Here is a 22,993-nt window from a genome sequence, read left to right as displayed (position 1 = left end):
GAAACCCCTCCCTGGAGCGGGGGAGAAATTAGCCGGGGCAAGGAGGAGAGGCTCCTCAGCTCAAGGAGAGCCCGGGCTCAATAAGACGCTGGTCAGGCCGCATTTGGAGTATTGTGAGCAATTGTGGGCCCCGTATCTGAGGAAGGATGCGCTGGCTCTGGCGAGGGACCAGAGGAGGTTTACGAGAATTATCCCAGGATTGACATACGGTGAGCATTTGACTGCACTGGGCCTGTACCCGTTGAAATTTAGATGGATCAGGGGGGGATCTCATAGAAATGTATCCACACTGTATCTCTCAACTAAACTAAACACTGAGTTCCTCCAGCAGTCTGCTTTTCCCTAAGATTTGTGTATTTGATAATGATGAGCCACCCTGTACTTGTCTCCCCCCCCTCCATCATCTCTCTCCCTCCCCCCCTGTCCCTCCCTCCCCCTCCCTCTCCCCCCACCCCTCCCCCTCCACCCCCCCCTCTCCCTCCATCCCCCCCTCTCCCCCATCCCCCCTCCATCCCCCTCTCAATTCAATTCAACTTTATTGTCATTGCACAAATACAAGTATGGGTACAACGAAATGCAGTTTAGCGTCAGTCCGTAGTAATAGTGCAATATAGAAATCTCCCCCCATCCCCCCTCTCCCTCCACCCCCCTCTCCCTCCACCCCCCCTCTCCCTCCACCACCCGTCCCTCCCTCCCCCCTCCCCTGTCGCTCCCTCCCCCCTCCTGTCCCCTCCCTCCCCCTCCCCTGTCCCTCCATCCCCCCTCTCCCTCCACCCCCCTCTCCCTCCACTCCCTCCATCCCTTCTCCCTCCATCCCCTCTCCCCCTTCTCCCCCATCCCCCTCTCCCTCCATCCCCCTCTCCCCCCCATCCCCCCTCTCCCCATCCCCCTCTCCCCCTTATCTCTGGACCTTTAGCTGACTGTCTCTGCTCCCTCTTCCAACCATTAGGGACCATCTCTCATGGACTCTGGTGACACACGCTCAGCCGGGGGACATGGGCAGCGCCAACCGTTTGGGGGGGTGGGGGTGGGGGAGGTACCGACCTGAGAGACGTAGCCTTTGGGAGCCGCCTTCCTTTGGTCCTCGGATGCGCACAGCTGTCCCTGCAGCCGCCCGGTTTGCCCCCGGAAAGATTCCAGCTCTTTCCTGGCCTCGTCCAGCTGTGCGTTCAGGGATTGGATCTGGAATTCACCAAAGATCGGGATTGTAAACCGCTCAGCCAAAGGGATATTTTGCTGGACAAGTGTTGGGCGATCCCCAGCAGAGTTGAAGACTGACTTCAAAACCAAGGTGAACAATATTTTTAACGTTAAAAGGGGCCTAGGCAGAGAGTGGAAGCCAGGCTCAGCCATGACAGTGAGTGGTGTAATGACTCTCCCTCCATCCCCCCCCCCACGTACAGGTTTTGCTGTCATCCTGTAGAGTTTCACAGTCTGTACAACTCGTTAACACCGAGCCCACAGCCAACAATGGACCATTGTGGGCTCCACCTTTCACTGATCATTGTTACTTTTTCCATATCTCTCTAGATCAGGGCAGACTGGGGGCATTTTGGGATGGAGAGCTCAGGGAGCAGGTTTGCGACAGGCGCAGGTGGAAGAGGGGAGTGTGCCGTGGCTTTTGCTGTTAGGTGTACACGCTGATGGGGCGGCGGAAGGCAGGGTGGCGAGGATGGTAAACCCTGGCACGGGTGATGCCCACTGTGAGTCCTACCTCCTTCTTCAGCCGCTCCGTGGTCCCGGCAGTGCCTGCGTTGGTTTGGGAAGGCCGTAAGCACAGGAGGGGGACCTGCTTGTGGTCGCGCAGTGGGATGCACTCCAGTTCCTGCCACTTCACCTCGATGTCCTTGCCGAGGGGCTGGGGGATTTGGACGGGCACGAAGCTCCAGTCCGCCTCCCCCCTCGGGCTCTCGCTCGGCACCCCTGCCTCGAACCACTTGCTGCGCTCGGACAGCCGCTGCACCTGCTCCTGCTTCAGCTCCTCCCCCTTGGTGCAGCCCTGCCCGCGCAGCTGCGAGTCCGGGCTGCGAGTCCACGCCGACTCCTGGACGCGGGCCGGCGCCGAATCCGGCGCGCGCAACGACTGCAGCAGCTGCTGCTGCACGGGCGCCAGCTCCACGCAGTCCTGCGACGGCGGCTGATGCAGGTGGGCGTCTGTCCTGCGACTCCCCCTCTGCACGTCCGCCCACGTCCTGTCTGCAGCCGTCGCCTCCTGCCTCACCGCAGTCCTTCTGGCAATGGCATCGCAGAAGGTGTTCTCTTTATTGCTATCTGTTAAACTGCAAACAAGGCATTCGGTTACAGTCAGAGTAATACAGTGTGGAAACAGGCCCTTTGGCCCAACTTGCCCACACCGGCCAACATGTCCCACCTGCCAGCGCTTGGTCCATATCCCTCCAAACCTGTCCTATCCATGTACCTGTCTAACTGTTTCTGGATTATTGGGTTGCTGCAGCCCAATAATCCAGAGACAACAGCAAATTGTATTTCTGATGCTCTTCTAACTTGGACAGTGTGCACATCAGATAGCTTTTAATATTGGTTTATTATTGTCACGTTTCCCGAGATACAAAGAAAAACTGATCCAGACAGATCATACTATCCATGAGTGCCATCTACCCAAACACAACAAGAGAAGTAAAAAGGAAATTAACCATTGTGCACAGCATTGCAGCTGCAGAGAAAGTGCAGATTTTTTTTTAAAGTGCTTGGGCCCCAATGAGGTAGGTTGGGAGATCAAGATTATACCCTTGTTTTATTTTGACTCTGACCCATGGAGGGAGCTCTGTAGAGGGACCTGAATCATCCTCTTAGAAACATAGAAGCCTAGAAAATAGGTGCAGGAGGAGGCCATTCGGCCCTTCGAGCCAGCACCGCCATTCATTGTGATCATGGCTGATCGTCCCCTATCAAAAACCCGTGCCTGCCTTCTCCCCATTTCCCTTGACTCCACTAGCCCCTAGAGCTCTATCTAACTCTCTCTTAAACCCATCCAGTGACTGGGCCTCTGTGGCAGGGAATTCCATAAATTCACAACTCTCTGGGTGAAAAAGTTTTTTCTCACCTCAGTCTTAAATGACCTCCCCTTTATTCTAAGACTGTGGCCCCTGGTGCTGGACTCGCCCAACATTGGGAGTTAGAGTTACCAGCCAGAGTGTGTTCCACACCTCCCATCTACCTCATGAACTATATGAGTCAGTATGAGTGTATTGAGGGACCATGGGTAAATTTTCTCAACAGGCAAAATTAAACTAAGCTCAGCAACATCTACTGCCATGTTAATTCTGTCGTTTGTGTACATCAATGATAAGCGCTGGACCTGGGGTTGTGGTGAAATTTGTTACTGACACCAAAATAGCAGACGCTGCTAATTCTTTAGTAAAGCAGAGGAAACTCTGCAGAGAGATGTTGTTAAGATAAATGTTTAAAAACACCAGCAGATGGAATTCACGGGCAGTGTGTGCAAGCTGATAATACTTTAGTAAAATAAATACGTGGTGCGCATTACGCGCGCATAGAGCGTGGTGACGTAGGCAGTGACGCGCATTCGCGCACGGCGCCCCAGGATTTTGGGATGTACAAATTCTTCGCTTGCCATCAGCGTGACGCGCAAATGACGCCCAAATGGGACAGGCCCTTTAAACCTAAACCTAAAGTCTTGCCGGAAGATGCCGAGTGAAAACACAAGTGCTGTCGTCTTTCCCCTTCGATCTCCACAATGTGACCGACGAGGACTTTGGCTGCCGAGGGATTTACGGACAAGAACACAACATTCCCCTTGCCAACACCTGAACCAGATTATTTTCACCAGTGGACACTAAATGCTGGAGTAACTCAGCGGGTGAGGCATCATCTCTGGAGAGAAGGAATGGGCAACGTTTCGGGTCGAGACCCGTCTTCAGACTGAGGTCAGGCGAGTGGGTGGTACATAGATGGCACAATGGGCTAAGTGTTCGGCGGGCGACCGGAAGGTAGCCGGTTCGAATCCCGCTTGGAGTGCATACTGTCGTTGTGTCCTTGGGCAAGACACTTCACCCACCTTTGCCTGTGTGTGAATGTGTGTGAATGTGTGTGTGATTGGTGGTGGTCGGAGGGGCCGTAGGCGCAGATTGGCAGCCACGCTTCCGTCAGTCTGCCCCAGGGCAGCTGTGGCTACAGAAGTAGCTTACCACCACCGAGTGTGACTGAGGAGTGAATGAATAATGCGATGTAAAGCGCCTTGAGTATTAGAAAGGCGCTATATAAATCCCATCCATTATTATTATTATAGATAAGGAAGTGTAAGGTGTGAAAACAGGACAAAGGGAATGGAGATCAAGGAAAATGTAGCATAGATCGTTGTTAGCTGCGAGACCCGAAACTTTGCCCATTCCTTCTCTCCAGAGATGCTGCCTCACCCGCTGAGTTACTCCAGCATTTAGTGTCTACCTTCGATTTTACCAGCATCTGCAGTTCTTTATCACAGAAACTATTTTTCACCTCTGAGGCAACTTCCTTGCGACTGGGGAATTTGTTGACTGTGAGCATTGCTGAGCCAGTGGCCACGAGGCGAGAGTCTCCGAGAACCGGGAGGAGTAAAATGCATCATCACCTTCCTGCTCGAAGGGGGAAGTCTGCATCCTCTCGCTCCCTCCCTATTAAGGAATTTGCCGATTTCCTGCCTCAGAGATCCTGCTCAGAAGCGGACTCTCAGACGCATTTGACCGCGGGTTGGAACATCTACGCTGACTGCCCCATCCCCATCTCCAGCCACCGCACGCAGCGCGGCCTCCTTAACGCTGAGGTAGTAACCAAGGACGACTGCGGTAGAGTTGCTGCCTTACAGCGCCAGAGATCCGGGTTTGATCCTGACTACGGGTGCTGTCTGTGTGGAGTTTGTACGTTCTCCCCGTGGGTTTACCCCGGGTGCCGGTTTACTCCCATACACCAAAGACGTGCAGGTTTGTAGGTTAAGTAGCTTCGGCAAAGATCGCAAATAGTCCCTCGCGCGTAGGATAAATCTGGTGTACGAGCGATCGCTGGTCGGCGCGGACACAGTGGGCTGAAGGGCCTGTTTCCAAGCCTGTATGTAATAAAAGTCTGCTCTCACTCCTCACCAAAGGCACTGTGTGATGGGGCTTGTCCAAGCAGCACACCAACATGAAGAATATTACGTCGAAAATAATCGTAACAAATTATTTGCCAGGGGGGATGAAAGTCCTCTGACGGTGGAAGAATCTGCTCACTTTAAACATTCACCGCAAGAGAAGCAAAGACGTCAGCAGCAAGCCAGTGTCTTGACTACCCGATGGCAAACCGTGCCACCACAGTGCATCAAGCGGGTCAGATGATCATGGGTTCACGCCCCCCGGCACAAGACCTGTACAGACATTCCCTCCTCCAACACACCCTGTCCCCATCACCTCCCAACCCCTGCTCTCATCGCGACAAGGAATTGCAGATGCTGGCTTATCCAGGAACGACACACAAAAGTGCTGGAGGAACTCAGCGGGTCAGGCAGCATCTCTGGAGAGCATCCCAGTGGGGTTTAGACTTCAGAAATGCAGCGCCGAAACAGGCCCTTCAGCCAACCGTGTCCGTGCCAGCCTGCGATCCTCGTACGCAAACACTCGGGACTGTTTATCAAAGGCAATTAACCTACAGGCCTGCATGTCTTTGGAATATAGGAGGAAACCGGAGCACCCGAAGTAAACCCACGCGGTCATAGAGAGAACGTACATACTCCGTACAGGCAGCACCTGAGGTCAGGATTGAACCCTGGGTCTCTGGTGCTGACAGTCAGTAACTCCACTGCCGCCTACACCGTAGGCTTTGCCGAAGAGGCTCTGGGTGGGGAAATTATGACGGACTTCACCAAGTGCCCTGCCGTCTGGCTGTAGATCTGGTGTAGGCCACACACAAACAATACAGTTGTTATCAGGCAACTGAACCATCCTACGACAAACTCCTATTCTTGAGCTACTATCTACCTCATTGGAGACCCTCGGACTATCTTTAATCAAACTTTACTGGGCTTTATCCTGCTCTAAACATTACTCATAAGTTATAGGAGCAGAATTAGGCCATTTGGCCCATCAATTTTCAGCCCATCATCGTATATGAGCAACCTGGCTCAATATTCACGTTAGACAAAGGGTCGGGTCACGGTAGCGGGCGTTTGTAGTGAGGAGCCCAATAAGGCTGCGTGGAATGTTATTGTTCAACCATGTAGATCAGCCATGGTTGAATGGGGGAGTATAGGCCTGATGGGCCGAATGGCCTAATTCTGCTCCCAGCACTCGTGTTCATCCAGAGATTCTGCACCAGGTCCGGGCCGAGCGACAGGGGAGGGAGGGTAACGGATATCGGCCTGTTTAGCGTAATCTAACCTGGCTTTAGAAGGTGGAGGTTTCATCCAACTGTTCCTCCTACACGGCAGCAAGCAGAGGAGAAAAAACAAGGGCAGACATTAGAAATTTCAAGCAACACAAAGCAACAAGAACAACGTCAACATGAGAGTAGTCTTTTGGGAGCAAGTTACAGAGAACAGGTTACAGATAACAGCTTACAGAGAGTAGTTTACAGAGAACAGGTTACAGGGAATGGGCTTCAGGGAGTGAGCTCCTCAGAGTCAAGTCAAGTCAAGTTTATTCGTCAAATACACATACGAGGTGTGCAGTGAAATGAAAAGTGGCAATGCTCGCGGACTTTGTGCAAAAAACAAAACAAACAAAATACAAATAGAATGGAACAGAATCACATATTCTTTTAAATATTAAATATTGTGGGAGGAAAGAAAAAGGAAAAGAAAACAGCAATTAAAAAAAAACAGTAGAATGCTACAGTAAAGATAGTCCCTGGTGAGATAGGAGTTTACAGTCCTAATGGCATCTGGGAAGAAACGCCTTCTCAACCTCTCCGTTCTCACAGCATGGCAACGGAGGCGTTTGCCTGACCGCGGAGGTCTAGAGAGGGGCTCGAATGTTGAAAGAGTTCGGGAGATTCAGGGCAACAGGGGAGGGGGCCACAGGGGAGAGGTCTACCAGGGGAGGTGACGACCAGGAGATGTAGTCTACCAAATACCTCTCTGCAGACACCTACAACACACACAGACACAGGCTGACAGACATGCAGCTGAAGAGGTAATCGGGCATGAGAGGTTTAATTTCTTGTGAGGCTCGGACAGGAGGAAGCAACTGTGGCAGCAGTGCAGAGTTTGAGCTCAGCCCAAGGCACGGGGGTCTTGGTTTATTAATGTCACGTGTACCGAGATACATTGAAAAAGGTTGCGTGCTATCTGGGCAAATCATACCGTAAGTGATTTCAACAGGTAGTGAGTGCAAAGCAAAAGGATATAGAGTGCAGAGTAGTGTCACAGCTACAAATAAAGTGCAGATTTAAAAAAAGTGCAAGGGCAGCAACAGGGCAGATTGGAAGATTAGGAAAACATCCTTAGTTTATGAGGGGAAAAAAGTGATGGAGCAACTCAGCGGGACAGGCAGCATCTCTGGAGAGAAGGAATGGGTGACGTTTCGGGTCGAGACTCTTCTTAAGACTCGAACCGAAATGTCACCCATTCCTTCTCTCAAGGGATGCTGTCTGTCCCACTTTCCAGCATTTTGTGTCTATTTTCAGATTTGTGGGTTAATTAGCTTGGTGTAAATGTAAAATTGTCCCTAGTGTGTGTAGGACGGTGGTAATGTGTGGGGATCACGGATCGGCGTGGACTCGGTAGGCCGAAGGGCCTGTTTCCTCGCTGTATTGCTAAACTAAGTGGTGGCGGGAACCAGCCTGGCTGGTCCTCTGCTGTTAAGACACTCATCTTAGGAACAGCTCTGCCTTGGTGACAATAGACAATAGGTGCAGGAGTAGGCCATTTGGCCCTTCGAGCCAGCACCACCATTCAATGTGATCATCCCCAATCAGTACCTCGTTCTTGCCGTCTCCCCATATCCCGACTCCGCTATCTTTAAGAGCCCTATCTAGCTCTCTCTTGAAAGCATCCAGAGAACCTGCCTCCACCACCCTCTGAGGCAGAGAATTCCACAGACTCACTCACCGTGTGAAAAAGTGTTTCCTCGTCTCCATTCTAAATGGCTTACTCCTTATTCTTAAACAGTGGCCCCTGGTTCTGGACCACCCCAACATCGGGAACATGTTTCCTGCCTCTAGCGTGTCCAAACACTTAATAATCTTATATGTTTCAATGAGGTATCCTCTCATCCTTCTAAACTCCACAGTGTACAAGCCCAGCTGCTCCATTCTCTCAGCAAATGACAGTCCCACAATCATGGGAATTAACCTTGTAAACCTACGCTGCACTCCCTCAATAGCAAGAATGGCCTTCCTCAAATTAGGGGACCAAAACTGTACACAATACTCCAGGTGTGGTCTCACTAGGGCTCTGTACAACTGCAGAAAGACCTCTTTGCTCCTATATTCATTTCCTCTTGTTATAAAGGCCAACATGCCCATTCGCTTTCTTCACTGCCTGCTGTACCTGCATGCTTACTTTCATTGACTGATGTACAAGGACCCCCAGATCCCGTTGTACTCCCCCTTTTCCCAACTTGGGAAAAGGTGAAGTAACTTGGGTGCTTGGACACACTCTCCCCCACCAATATCCCCATGCAAAGTGAAGGTTGTGTCCATCTCCCCATCGTTGGACCCCAATCTCATGGCATATCGACAAGTCACCATTCTCGTTTCTCTCACGGACGATGATAATTGACTGCTGCCATCTCCAGCCCGTCCCCACCACCCAAACTCATATTCAGTATCTGTCCCGCAGTGAGCCGCACATCCATTCTGCTGCCCCCCCCCCCCCCCCCCCCCCCGCCAACATACATTGCCCAACACTCCATCTTCCCGTCAATTCTCCCTCCAGTATCCCCCACCCCACTTTTCCTTTAGTTCAATGATACAGCACTAAAACAGGCACGAGGAAGAATGATGACGTCTTGGGTCGAGACGGTTCGGGTCAGAGTCTGAAGAAGGGCCTCGACCCGAAACGTCACCCATTCCTTCTCTCCAGAGATGCTGCCTGTCCCAGCATCTGCAGTTTTTTCCTACATATCCCATTGACTTCTTTTGCCCAACCCACTATCTCTCTTCTGCCCCCTCCTGGGCCTCCTCTTGCCCATCCCATTTCCCCCCTTACTTACTGCCTATTCTGCCTCCTGGCATGTAGGGCAGCAACGAAGGTCCTCCACTCAGTAGTGTTGATTCCTTCAGTTGCTGTTTCCGTAACATGTTAGTTTTACGAGACAGGGTTGTTGGCCCTGCGCTCAATCTCCAACCTGGAGGACCAGTGGATCGCTCTTCCTCTCGCCTCTACCCTTCGACCTGTCCGGCATGGGAGACCCTAACAGGAGACGAATCTCCTGCTGGCATAGCTCCAGGGGTCACTGAAACACACACGCTCCCCGACCACGACAAGGTTGCAATCCAACGGGGAAGCGTTTCCCCCCTGCCCATCCCTTTTGTTCCCCTGTTCATCCTTGTCACCAGCCCCCACGCCAGTCACTCCCACTGCCTACTTCCAAGTGTCTACCCCAGACGCTCCAGTTCCTTCCCACCCCAGGCCAGTCACTCGCCCCGCTCACCCGCCCGTTCACTCCCGCTATTGATCGCAACTTACTTTGTCACGTCTGGCGAAGAGCTGGGACGGACATTCTTCCTGAGAGCCTCGATCCAGTTCCTGCGGATGCCAGAGGTCATGGCTGACAGGGTGTAATCCATCTCCTTTGTCTGGGGAAACAGATGACCTTTCACACAGTGACTGCGATTCAAGGCCTTGGGCTCCGTGTAGGCCGTGAATAGTTTAGATTTTTAGTTTTAGCCCAAGAGTTATAGCATGGAAACAGACCCTTTGCTAGTTTATAGATATGGCTTGGAAACATGCCCTAGGGCCTTATTACGGCCTTGGAAACATGCCCCAGGCCCACCAGCCATCACTCGTACACTAGTTCCATCTTACACACTAGGACAGGGGTGGGGAACCTGTGGCCTTAAGGCCGCATGCGGCTTTCTAGGCCATTAAGTATGGCCTTTTGAATGAATCCAAATTTTGTAGAACAAATCCTTTTATTTTTATTAATATGTTTTTGTTCGTCTTTTATTATTTATATTTTAATCTTAAAATAAACGTATTTAAAATACCAAAGAGTAAAAGAAGATTCAACAAAATAATCCTATATCTAATTGAAGTTTCTTGGATGCGGCCTTGTTAGATTACAGCTAACTTAATGCGACATTCCGACATGAAAAGGTTCCCCACCCCTGCCCTAGGAACAAGTTACAGAAGCCAATTAACCTACAAACTTGCACGTCTTTGGAATGTGGGAGGAAACCGGAGCACCCGGAGAGAACCCACGGGGTGACAGGGAGAACGTGCAGGCTCCGTAGAGACAGCATCCAAGGTCAGGATCGAACCCGGGTCTCTGGTGCTGTAAGGTAGAACCCTACAGTGCCATCCATGTGTGAAGTGAGTGGACACTACATTTCCTACATCTCAGCAGTCACATCACATCAATAGTAACTGCATTTGTGTAGCACCAATAACAGCCCAAGGCTCTTCACTCCCGTCATACAAACATCAATGCAGGGGTAGACATAAGCCGACAGGACGCTGGGGCCCCTCAAAGAGGACGTCACTAGAAGGTAACCCCTAGGATGGAGAAACTCTAGGGAGAGCTTCAGACCATGGCCAACGCAGGGAACAAACATAATCGGGGACGTAGAAGGGGGGACAAGATCCTGATCAGTTGGGCAAGTAGGCCAAGGAATGGCTGCTAAAGGGCCTGTCCCACTGTACGAGCTAATTCAAGAGCTCTCCCGAGTTTAAAAAAAAAATCAAACTCGTGGTAAGCACGTAGAATGTACGGAGCGGGTACGTCGGAGCTCGGGACGTCTCGTGGCTCGTAACGCTGACGGCAGGCACTCGGGAAACGCGGTAAGGTCGGGAAGATTTTTCAACACGTTGAAAAACGTCCACGAGAGCCCCGAGCAGCTACGAGCGGCTATTACCGTAATTCTCCGAGTTCGAATCAGGGGAAACTCGGGAGAAACTCTTGAATTAGCTCGTACACTGGGACAGCCCCATTATAGATACAGATAAGTTCGAGATGTTACATTTCGGGAAGTCAAACCAGGGCAGGAACTTGACAGTGAATGGCAGGGCTCCGGGCAGTGTTGTAGGGCAGAGGAATCTCGGAGAACAAGTACATAGCTCTTTGAAAGTGGCGTCACAGATAGATGCACAAAGGGCATTGGGGAACCGCTCACTGATGGGAGGACGGGTGGGGGAGGGATGGAGATCACTCACGTGAATCTGGAAGCCATAATTCCGCTGGACCTGGTGCTCAGTGACGTTGCTGCAGTTTCGTAAGTCAATCTCTCCGTCCAAGTCATTGGCCTGAGAGGAAAGTTGGACAAATTGGATGTGGTGAAGTAAGATTGAAATCAACCCCTCACCACCCTGACTATGGATGCACCAAGCAGACCCATAACGTGCCCTTTGCCGAGAAACATGCTTCACACCTCAGAGCAGCGGTATCCAACAACATTTAACACAAACCACACAAGATGGTATCATCAAAGGAAGACACAAAAAGGAGCTACGACCAAAGTGTAGAAACAAAAAACAAAAAAAACTGCAGATGTTATTTAATATACAAAAGGACACAAAGTGCTGGAGTAACTCAGCAGCTCAGGCAGCATCTCTAGAGGACATGGATAGGTTCCTCGACTCTGGGGAAAAAAACTCTGTGCATTCACCCCGTGTACTCCGCCATCTCTATCTATATATCTATATCTATATATATATTACTAAAACTCTCATCTTGATTGTTTGTTTGTTCCCGGTACATGATAGCGCAACAATTTTAGGCCCACCGTACTCACCATTGTCCTGCGATGTGAACTAGCAACTTTCGTTCAGATTGATGTTATATTTTTTAAGTTATTGACTTTGAAAACTTTAATAAACCTGGCAGTCGCGCTCCCACTTGCCGGCTGCGCCTGCGCAGTTGGGGGAGGGTTGCCGTGGCGTCACAACGGAAACCCGTCAGCCGCGCCTGCGCAGTTGGGGGCTATGGGTGAGTGGTGGAATATTGCGTTCGGGGAGGGGGACCCAACAGGTCCGCGCTTGGTCTAGTATTCTTATAAATCTCCAGAAGATGGTCAAATTGGTTAAACGAGCTAGCTCAGTGCTGGAGGGGAGAGTAGACTCTGGGATGGATGTGCTTGAGAGGCGTATGAGGCACAAGGTGCAGGTCATCCCGAAAAACCCCGGGCATCCTCTCCATGTAATTCTGGAGAGTCAAAAGAGCACTCGGAACAACAACCGGCTCCTCTCCCTGCCCTGTAGAACGGAGCGGTTCAGGAGATCCTTCACCCCGGCAGCCATTAGATTTTATAATTCGGACCGCTAGGCTGTAGGGGGATGCATTCTGCAATTTTTAATTTTTAACTGTTAATTATTGGTCTTTTTAAGTATTTATTGCTCTCAGGTAGTGTCCACATTGTATTCTATGTATTTTCTGTCTGCGTTCGTTTTGAATCTGTGGGTTTGTTGGTTGGGGGCTTCTGGACATCTGAATTTCCCTGAGGGGATCAATAAAGTATTTATTATTATTATTATTATTAAGATCACCCCTCATTCTCCTGTGCTGCGAGGAATAAAGTCCTAGCCTGTCCAACCTCTCCCTACGGCTCAGGCCCTCGAGACCTGGCAACATCCTCGTAAAGATTTTCACTGCACCTCGGTACACGTGACAATAAACTAAACTAAATATTTTCTGCACCCTTTCCAGCTTAAAGGTTCCCCAAAAAATGAGTTAGCTTAAGATGCTGCCATTTCAAATGTCCCTGTCTGCAGAGAGATATTTACGACACTTGTCCAGAGTTGGACAGATGTCCATTGCCAGCTCTTGTCACAACAGCCCGCAGGCACTGGGAGTGTGATGAACTATCAAACCTCTCACCTCCTCTGCTGTGGAGTCTCGGTAATACCGCAGGCTGGAGTCCGTCAGAACAAACCAGTGTTTCTTCCACTGAAACAGGAGAATAATCACATGCGTTCATATTAGGTGCAGGAAGGAACTGCAGATGCTGGTTTAAACCGAAGGTAAAGACACAAAAAGCTGGAGTAACTCAGCGGGTCAGGCAGCATCTTTGGAGGGAAGGAATGGGTGACGTTTTGGATTGAGACCCTACCTCAGACACTGTTTGCTTTGTTGTCACCTTCCCCGAGCTAACAATGATCCTATGTTACATTTTCCTTGGACTGCATCTCTTTTGATGTCTCGTTTTCACACCATCTCCTTCCTTATCTCCATGTCTCCCTCTCCCCCGTCTCTCAGACTGAAGAAGGGTCTCAATCCAAAACGTCACCCATTCCTTCTCTCCAGAGATGCTGCCTGTCCCGCTGAGATACTCCAGCTTTTTGTGTCTATCATGTTAAGTCTCGAGAAGGACTAATCAGTTAAGGCAGCAGCTGTCCCCAGCCTTTACCTGGAATAATGGATGAGAATTAAAGGACGTTCCTTTAGGCAGGAGATGGGAATGAATTTCTTTAGTCAGAGGGTGGTGAATCTGTGGAATTCTTTACCACAGAAGGCTGTGGAGGCCAAGTCAATGGATATTTTTAAAGCAGAGATAGATAGATTCTTGATTAGTACAGGTGTCAGGAGTTATGGGGAGAAGGCAGGAGAATGGGGTTAGGAGGGAAAGATAGATCACTCATGATTGAATGGCAGAGTAGACTTGATGGACCGAACAGCCTAATTCTGCTCCTATTACTTATGACATTATGAGAACATGTACCTGCAGGGAGACCAGGTTTTGTGCCCACTTGCACCAAGTTTTAGTCGGATGAAGAGGGATCATATTGAAACCTACCAGATAATGGAATGCCTGGATGGAGTGGATGTGGAAAGGACGTTTTCAGTCGTCTAAACTAAACTGAAGTCAGGGCTGAAATGGGTCATCAAAGTTACTCGTGGGAGTGTCCAGGACCAGAGGGCATAGCCTCAGAATAAAAGGACGTACCTTTAGAAGGGAGATGAGGAGGAATCTGTTCTGTATTCATGCCTACTATATTCTGTTGTGCTGAAGCAAAGCAAGAATTTCATTGTCCTATCTGGGGCACATGACAATAAACTCTCTTGAATCTTGAATTTCTTTAGCCAGAGGGTGGTGAATCTGTGGAAATCATTGCGGTGGTGGCCAAGTCATTGGGTATTTTTGAGCCAGAAACTGATAGGCTCTTCATTGGGAAGGGCGTCAAAGATTACGGGGAGAAGGCAGGAGAATGGGGTTGAAAGGGAAAAAATACATCAGCCATGTTTAAAATGGTGGATCGTGCTCGATTGGCTGAATGGCCTAATTCTTATGTCTTATGGCACATGAGCCTGGCCTGGCAAGTGACTAATGCGGTTGGTGGTGGGGGACTGGAGCCGTTGGAAACGGGTAGGGTGGGGATGGTGAAGGGGTAGATAAAATGCAGCCGTAGGTCTAACACGGGCTGGGCACCATGCCAGGGTAGGGACAACACCGGGCACCTTGTTGACGGATACTCACCTCGCCAGAGTCACCAAGAATGGACATCCAACCCTTCTTGAAATTCAGGAGATCTGGCTGAAATCAGAAAAGCAAGCAGATGAGACATCAATGGAAATTCTGAACATTTCTGCCCGTGGAATACAGTATTGTTTGGTGATACAGCGTGGGAGGAAACCGAAGATCTTAGAGAAAACCCACTTGGCCACAGGGAGACCGTACAAACTCAGCACCCGTAGTCAGGATCGAACCCGCGTCACTGGCGCTGAAAGCGCTGCAAGGCAGCAACTCTACCCACAATTGGTGATGGAGGCCAAGACATTGGGTCGTTTGAAGGCAGAGGTTGACGGGCTCTTGATTGGGAAGGACGTCTCTAGTGTGTGTAGGGTGGTGTTAATGTCCAGAGGGGAAGGCTACAAGGGGAGGTCTCTCTGAGACCGTAAACACATGTCCCCCTCGCCAGCTCCTTCCCCTTTATCCTCCCTTGCTCAATTCTCTGTTGAAACATGTTACTGATCCGGATCCCACCAGCCTTTATTCAGCACATTCCAGACACTCACAACTTGCAGGGTGGAAAAATAATGTTTCCTAATCTCATGCCTGGCATTTCTTAGTCGATCACCACACAAAGTCCATCCTCGGGCTACAGACAGAAGCTGCCTTTTCCTTCCTTATCCCTTCAAATCCTTTCATGATTTCTGCAGACCCTCCCGTACAGGGGTTGGTGGGCTGATGGTAGAGTTGGCAATGCCAGTCTCGGGGGAGGGGACTGGCGGGACGAGGGTGGCACAGTGGTGGAGTTGCTGCCTCACAGCGCCAGAGACCCGGGTCCAATACTGACAATAGACAATAAGTGCAGGAGTAGTCCATTCAGCCCTTCGAGCCAGCACCGCCATTCAATGTGATCATGGCTGATCATCCCCAATCAGTACCCCGTTCCTGCCTTCTCCCCTGACTCCGCTATCTTTAAGAGCCCTATCTAGCTCTCTCTTGAAAGCATCCAGAGAACCCGCCTCCACCGCCCTCTGAGGCAGAGAATTCCACAGACTCACCACTCTCTGTGAGAAAAAGTGTTTCCTTGTCTCCGTTCTAAATGGCTTCCTCCTTATTCTTAAACTGTGGCCTCTGGTTCTGGACTCCCCCAACATCGGGAACATGTTTCCTGCCTCTCGTGTGTCCAAACCCTTAACAATCTTATATTTTTCAATGGCCGGCACGGACTTGGTGGGCCGAATCGCCTGTTTGCAGCTTCATCACTCAGCTGGGGTCATACAGTCACATGTGATAGGAGCAGAATTAGGCCATTCGGCCCATCGTCTACTCCGCCATTCAATCATGGCTGATCTGTCTCTCCCTCCTAACCCCATTCTCCTGCCTTCACCCCACGAACCCTTGACACTAACCATGGTCCTGAAGGAAGTGGAGGATAAATACACAGAACGAAGCTGAGTATTTGCCCTGTTAGTACCGTATCCTTCGATAGAAACAAGGAACTACAGATGCTGATTTACGGGGAAAAAAGGACACAAAGTTTTGGAGTAACTCAGCGGGTCAGGCAGCATCTCTGGAGAACATGGATATACAAAGTTGCAGGTCGGGGTCCTTCTTCATAAGTCAGAGGAGCTGAATTTAGGCCATTTGGCCCATCAAAATTCTACCCCGCCATTCACTCATGGCTGATCTATCTTTCCCTCTCAATCCCATTCTCCTGCCTTCTCACCGTAACGTTTGACCTAAAATGTAACCCATCTCAGTTCTCCAGAGATGCTGCCTGACCAGCTGAATGACTCCAGCACCGTGTCCTTTCATGCACCTCTCTGCACCTCGATACATGCGACAATAGTAAACCTGAACCTAAACGTTGCCGCTGAGTTCATTGCTGCACTTTTCAGACAGTAGATTGCAGACTGGAACAACTCTTGGTGTAAAATGATTCTCATTTCCTCTTTGTTTAAGAAAGAACTGCAGATGCTGGAAAAGTCGAAGGTAGACAAAAATGCTGGAGAAACTCAGTGGGTGAGGCAGCATCTATGGAGCGAAGGAATAGGTGACGTTTCGGGTCGAGACCCGAAACGTCACCTATTCCTTCGCTCCATAGATGCTGCCTCACCCTCATTTTCTCTTTGACTCAATCAATTACCTTGCATCTGTGTCCTCTGATCCCTGCTCCTTTGGTCACTGGTTTGCGTGTTACCTTATTTACCCCACGAAAGCTCATGATTTTATCCGCAACTATTCATTCTCCCCATTCATGCTTCTTTGGCCTTCTTTCCAGACTGCCTGACTTCATACTTTGCATTCAACGTATCGGCCCCGTGACTGCCCAAACCATCACTTCCATCCTCACATTTTGTCTCGTCTGCAGATGGTGATATTAAAACCTGTACACCCGAGGACAGGTCATGGCTATACATCATAAAGAGCCTTGGTCCTAACAGCAACCTCTGGGGGGGGGACCGTTTTATATACTTACTTACTGCCTATTCTGCCTCCTGGCATGTAGGGCAGCAACGAAGGTCCTCCACTCAGTGGTGTTGATTCCCTCAGTTGCTGTTCCCGTAACATGTTTGTTTTACGAGACAGGGTTGTTAGCCCCTGTTCTCAATCTCCAACCTGGAGGACCAGTGGATTGCTCTTCCTCTCGCCTCTACCCTTCGACCTGCCCAGCATGGGAGACCCTAACAGCGGCTTGTACTCGCTAGAATTTAGAAGATTGATGGGGGATCTTATAGAAACTTACAAAATTCTTAAGGGGTTGGACAGGCTAGATGCAGGAAGATTGTTCCCGATGTTGGGGAAGTCCAGGACAAGGGGTCACAGTTTAAGGATAAAGGGGAAATCCTTTAGGACCGAGATGAGAAAAACATTTTTCACACAGAGAGTGGTGAATCTGTGGAATTCTCTGCCACAGAAGGTAGTTGAGGCCACAGTTCATTGGCTATATTTAAGAGGGAGTTAGATGTGGCCCTTGTGGCTAAAGGGATCAGGGGGTATGGAGAGAAGGCAGGTACAGGATACTACTGAGCTGGATGATCAGCCATGATCATATTGAATGGCGGTGCAGGCTCGAAGGGCCGAATGGCCTACTCCTGCACCTATTTTCTATGTTTCTATGTTTCTATGAGACGAATCTCCCGCTGACATAGCTCCAGGGGTCACTGAGACACACAAGCTCCCCGACCACGACAAGGTTGCAATCCAATGGGGAGCGTTTTACATAACCCCCCCTCCAATGATGCAACTCGGGAGCAAGGGCCATGGTTTGCTGCTGCAAAAATTTAATTTAGTTCATAGATACAGCGTGGAAACAGGCCCTTCGGCCCATCGAGTCCACGCCGACCAACGAACACCCCATACACTAACACTATCCTACACACAACTAGGGATAATTTACAAGTTCACCAAGCCAATTAACCTCCAAACCTGTACGTCTTTGGAATGTGGGAAAAACTCAGGGAGAATGCACAAACTCCGTACAGACAGCACTCCTAGTCAGGATCGAACCCGGGCCATCGTGCCGCCCTATAAAATTGGAGGATTCAGTGACCGTAGGAAATGGATGTTTCAAAGTGGCCCCGCGTGGCTCTTGCTCTGTGATATACGGAATAAACGGCCTATGTTCATTGCTGAGGAAACAGCAACCGCTGGCTGCTCACTCCTATCATCAAGACTCACTCTGAACAAGTCTGTTTGAGAAGGAACTGCCGATGCTGGAAAATAGAAGGTAGACAAAAATGCTGGAGAAACTCAGCGGGTGAGGCAGCATCTATGGAGCGAAGGAAATAGGCGAGTCTATTCCCCTTGAGATATTATACACCTCTGAAAGATCACCCCTCAGCTTCCTGCGCTCCAAGGAATAAGGTCTAAACTTGCCCAACCTCTCCCAGTAGCTCAGGCCCTCACGCCCTGGCAATGTCCCCCATCAATCTTCTCTGTACTCTGTCCAGCTTATCTCACTCCATCAGTTACTTTGCCATCTCCACACTGGTGGCAGCCAGCATCATCAGAGACCCACAACACTCTGCCATCGGGAAGAAGGTACTTGAACCTGACAGTGTACGGTTCAGGTTCAGGAACAGCTACATAGACTTGGTTTTGTCTTTTTGCACTATTATCGTTTGTTTGTTTTTTATGTGTACATTTGTGTATAATAAGATGTGTGTGTGTGTGTGTGTGTGTGTGTGTGTGTGTGTGTGTGTGTGTGTGTGTGTGTGTGTGTGTGTGTGTGTGTGTGTGTGTGCGCGTGTACATATACACACACTGAACTTTTTTTCTCGTTTATTATATTGTTTACAGTGTACTATGTTTACACGTGTAGGAAGGAACTGCAGATGCTGGGTTAAACTGAAGATCGACACAATAAGCTGGAGTAACTCAGCGGGACAGGCAGCATCTCTGGAGAGAAGGAATGGGTGACATTTCGGGCAGAGACCCTTCTTCAGACTCCATCTTCTGTTGTGCTGCTGCAAGTAAGAATTTCATTGTTCTATCTGGGACACATGACAACTCGAGACTCTCATGACTTCGCAATGGCAGAAACCGCCACTGCATAGTGTGTGCAGCAAGTTTCTCAGCACCAAGGCATGTTATCGCATGCAATGCCTTGGGTCTTAGCTGCAATAGATCATCGCAACACCAGGGCCTTGAGTAATGCCAGCATGAGTTCCCAATGCAACCCACGCCTCCAGCGTATCATATTGAGCCCCACACCTTAGACAGTGAATAGTAAAAGTGAAAGCAAATGGTGAAAGGCTTGGATTGAGTGGATGTGGAGAGGATGTTTCCACTAGTGGAAGAGTATAGGACCACAGGTCATAGCCTCAGAATACAAGGACGTATCTTTAGAAAGGAGATGAGGAGGAATTTCTTTTGTCAGAGGGTGATGGATCTGTGGAATAGTTTGCCACAGAAGGCTGTGGAGGCCAAGTCAGTGGACATTTTTAAGGCAGAGATAGATAGATTCTTGATTAAGTTCAAGTTCAAGTGAGTTTATTGTCATGTATCCCTGATAGGACAATGAAATTCTTGCTTTGCTTCAGCACAACAGGACATGGTAGGCATTGACTACAAAACAGATCAGTGTGTCCATATACCATTATATAAATGTATACACACATTAGTACAGATGTCAGAGGTTATGGGGAGAAGGCTGGAGAATGGGGTTAGGAGGGAGAGATAGATCAGCCATGATTGAACGGCGTAGACTTGATGGGCCGAATGGCCTAATTCTACTCCCATCACCAGACCGTCTGAATTTCTATGGTCAGAGGCTGGTGAATTTGTGGAATTCATTGCCACAGACTGGTGTGGAGGCCAAGTCAATGGGTGTTTTTAAGGCGGAGATTGACGGAGTCTTGATCGGGAAGGGTGTTACGGGTTGAAGGCAGGAGAATGGGGTTGAGAGGGAAAGATAGATCAGGTATGATTGAATGGCAGAGTAGACACAATGGGACGAACGGCGTAACTCTGCTCCTAGAACCTATGAATATGAATGATGCCTCATTCCCACAGACACACCTGAGGCCATGTAGTACTAACAGAGCCACGAGAGATCGAGAGCACCAGCCGTGCATAAAGCTCCTCTAAACGTAGGAGCTTGGCGCTTCCTGTCACAATTTATTTTTCAGCGTTGGTTTACAACATCTCCACTTCCTTTCTGTTGACATTGTGTCATACAGACCGCAGCCCTACACCTCACACTGACCAGCGACTCCAATATCCCCAGAACAATGTCAACATATTTCGCTTCGTTCATCTTGAATTCCACGATCAAAGAAAATAATTTTTCAAAACCTTTTCAGCTAATTGAATCCCTTCAAATAAATCAATCTGATCGTCCCATCATCTCAAGGGCACAAAATGCTGGAGTGACTCTGTGGGACAGGCAGCATCTCTGGAGAGAAAGAAAGGGTGACGTTTCGGGTCGATAAACGTCACCCATTCCTTTTCTCCAGAGATGCTGCCTGTCCCGCTGAGTTACTCCAGCATTTAGCGTCTATCTTCGATTTAAACCAACATCTGCAGTTCGTTCCTACACCTCAAGGGCACAAATGAGTGGAAACTAAATTGATTAAGGAGGAACTGCAGATGCTGGAAAATCAAAGGTAGACAAAAATGCTAGAGAAACTCAGCGGACGAGGCAGCATCTATGGAGCGAAGGAATAAGGGTTTCGGCCCGAAACGTTGCCTATTTCCTTCGCTCCGCAGATGCTGCCTCACCCGCTGTGTTTCTCCGGGAAACTACATTGAGGCAAGATGTCCTTGGTTTGTAATATTTTAATTTAGTTTAGTTTGGAGACACAGCATGAGTAGATAAGAGGCCCTTCGGCCCACTGAGTCCACCTTGGCTATTGATCACATGTTCACACTAGTTATATGTCAAGGGTTCCCAACCTGAGGTAAATGTACCCCCAGGGGGTAAATTTCGCCTACCCAGGGGGTAAATTTGTTGATTCTGGATTTGTACATCTTTTTTCTCATTGACTGACTGTGTTTGGTTCCGGTATACCAGTATCTGTTCATCATTAGCTGTTCATAAATAAGTGATATAACATTGTTATGTTCTATTAAAGTTGCCAGGGGTAAACGGGATGAAAAAGGTTGAGGACCCCTGTTCTATGTTATCCTACTTTCTCATCCTCTCCCCACACACTAGGGATAATTTTACAGAGGGCCAATTAACCTACAAACCCGCACGTCTTTGGCGTACGGGAGGAAATCCAGGCAATAGGGAGAACATGCAAACTCCACACAGACAGCACCCGAGGCCAGGAGCGAACCGGGTCTCCAGCGCTGTGAGACAGCAGCACTACCAGCTGTGCCATCCCGACTGTTTGAAGCCTAGGTTTGTTTTGGTGAAGCTGCAGTCAGCATTCCTGACGTCGGCTTTGGGACAAGTGGAACATCACTGCCTCTGCATTTCATTCCATTCCAGTCCCCGGAGTTTAAAGAAAAAACAACATTCTTGTGCGCTGTTGTTTTCAGCGATGAATGCATAGCCTTTGCCCTACCCACTGTTCATGGTCCAGTTCAAAACAATTCCAATGTGCTCTTCTTGGACAGAAAGCTGATGATCTCATAATTCCACAGAAAGCATCGTATCAGCCAGTCAGTGACTCGCGCCTCCTTTGTCCGCTGGTGGCTTGCTTCTCCCTCCGGAGAAGTCATCGGATCTCCTTCCCCAACATTCATTCACAAAGAGGGCGGGCACGGTGGCGCAGCGGTAGAGTTGCTGCCTCACAGCGCCAGAGACCCAGGTTCAATCCCAACCACGGAGTTTGTACGTTCTCCCCGTGACCTGCGTGGGTTTTCTCCGAGTCTTGATCGGGAAGGGTGTTATGGGTTGAAGATCCACCCAAACAGAGGTGCTCTCCACTTAGTTGTAACCGGTCAACAACATCTTGCATAGATTTCCTGGAACGTCACGTACAGAGCACGCATAAACATTGCTCACACTCGTGACCACAAAATATTGTATGTTAATCTGCCAGGATCTGCTCGTAGCTTAGCTCAGCATGGAAACAGGGCCTTCAGTCTGAAGAAGGGTCTCGACCCAAAACGTCACCCATTCCTTCTCTCCAGAGATGCTGCCTGTCCCGCTGAGTTACTCCAGCATCTTGTGTCGACCTTCAGTCCACCGAGTCCATGCTGACCGCTCGTTCACACTAGTTCCATGCTGTGCCATTCGTGATAAAATAGATCTGCTGGCCAAGGCACCTTGCTTCAAGTTGAAGCAACTTTACTAAATGGCCACAGTGGCAAATTAATTTCATTTCAGGAACATTTAGGCGGCATGGTGGTGCAGCGGTAGAGACAATAGACAATAGGTGCAGGAGTAGGCCATTTGGCCCTTCGAGCCAGGACTGCCATTCAATGTGATCATGGCTGATCATCCCCAATCAGTACCCCGTTCCTGCCTTCTCCCCATATCCCCTGACTCCGCTATCTTTAAGAGCCCTATCTAGCTCTCTCTTGAAAGCATCCAGAGATCCTGCCTCCACCGCCCTCTGAGGCAGAGAATTCCACAGAGTTGCTGCCTTACAGCGCTGGAGGCTCGGGTGCCGTCTGTACTATGGGTGCTGTCTGTACGGAGTTTGCACGTTCTCCCCGTGGGTTTTCTCCCAATTCTTCGATTTCCTCCCATATTCCGAAGACGTACAGGTTGGTATGTTAATTGGCTTGGTAAATGTAAAAATTGTCCCTAGTGTGTGTGGGATGGTGTTAATATGCGGGGGATCGCTAGTCGACACAGACCCAGTGGGCCGAAGGGCCTGTTTCCACGCTGTATCTCTAAACTAAACTAAAAAATTGCGGTGAAGCGTTTCGGTACGGAAAATGTTCCTCGGCATACGCGACCATATGGAGAGGGGCAAAGGGAACTTGGGTAAACATTACACAAATCATTAAAGGTGGTGATTACTGATTAATAAGAGAAACAGTGTGGTTCACACCC

At 49.6% G+C, this 22,993-nt stretch overlaps 1 protein-coding gene across 3 annotated transcripts in view; it reads right to left on the bottom strand.

Annotated features, from left to right (window-relative positions):
* LOC116967119 (TRIO and F-actin binding protein) overlaps nt 1–22,993 on the bottom strand; it is a 63,190-nt gene that overhangs the window by 10,378 nt on the left and 29,819 nt on the right. For 2 of the 3 annotated variants that reach the window (XM_033013625.1, XM_033013627.1), the window contains 7 exons: nt 14,563–14,619; nt 12,966–13,034; nt 11,306–11,395; nt 9,620–9,729; nt 6,369–6,407; nt 1,715–2,279; nt 1,045–1,182 (listed from right to left, as the gene is read on the bottom strand). In XM_033013625.1, coding sequence (XP_032869516.1) covers nt 1,045–1,182; nt 1,715–2,279; nt 6,369–6,407; nt 9,620–9,729; nt 11,306–11,395; nt 12,966–13,034; nt 14,563–14,619 — 1,068 coding nt within the window. The remainder of the gene's footprint in view (nt 1–1,044; nt 1,183–1,714; nt 2,280–6,368; nt 6,408–9,619; nt 9,730–11,305; nt 11,396–12,965; nt 13,035–14,562; nt 14,620–22,993) is intronic. The other variant, XM_033013626.1, reaches the window with a different exon arrangement.

Source organism: Amblyraja radiata, chromosome 38, assembly GCF_010909765.2.
Source record: "Amblyraja radiata isolate CabotCenter1 chromosome 38, sAmbRad1.1.pri, whole genome shotgun sequence".
Classification (NCBI taxonomy): Eukaryota; Metazoa; Chordata; class Chondrichthyes; order Rajiformes; family Rajidae; genus Amblyraja; species Amblyraja radiata.
This window is presented reverse-complemented; position numbering and strand designations above follow the sequence as displayed.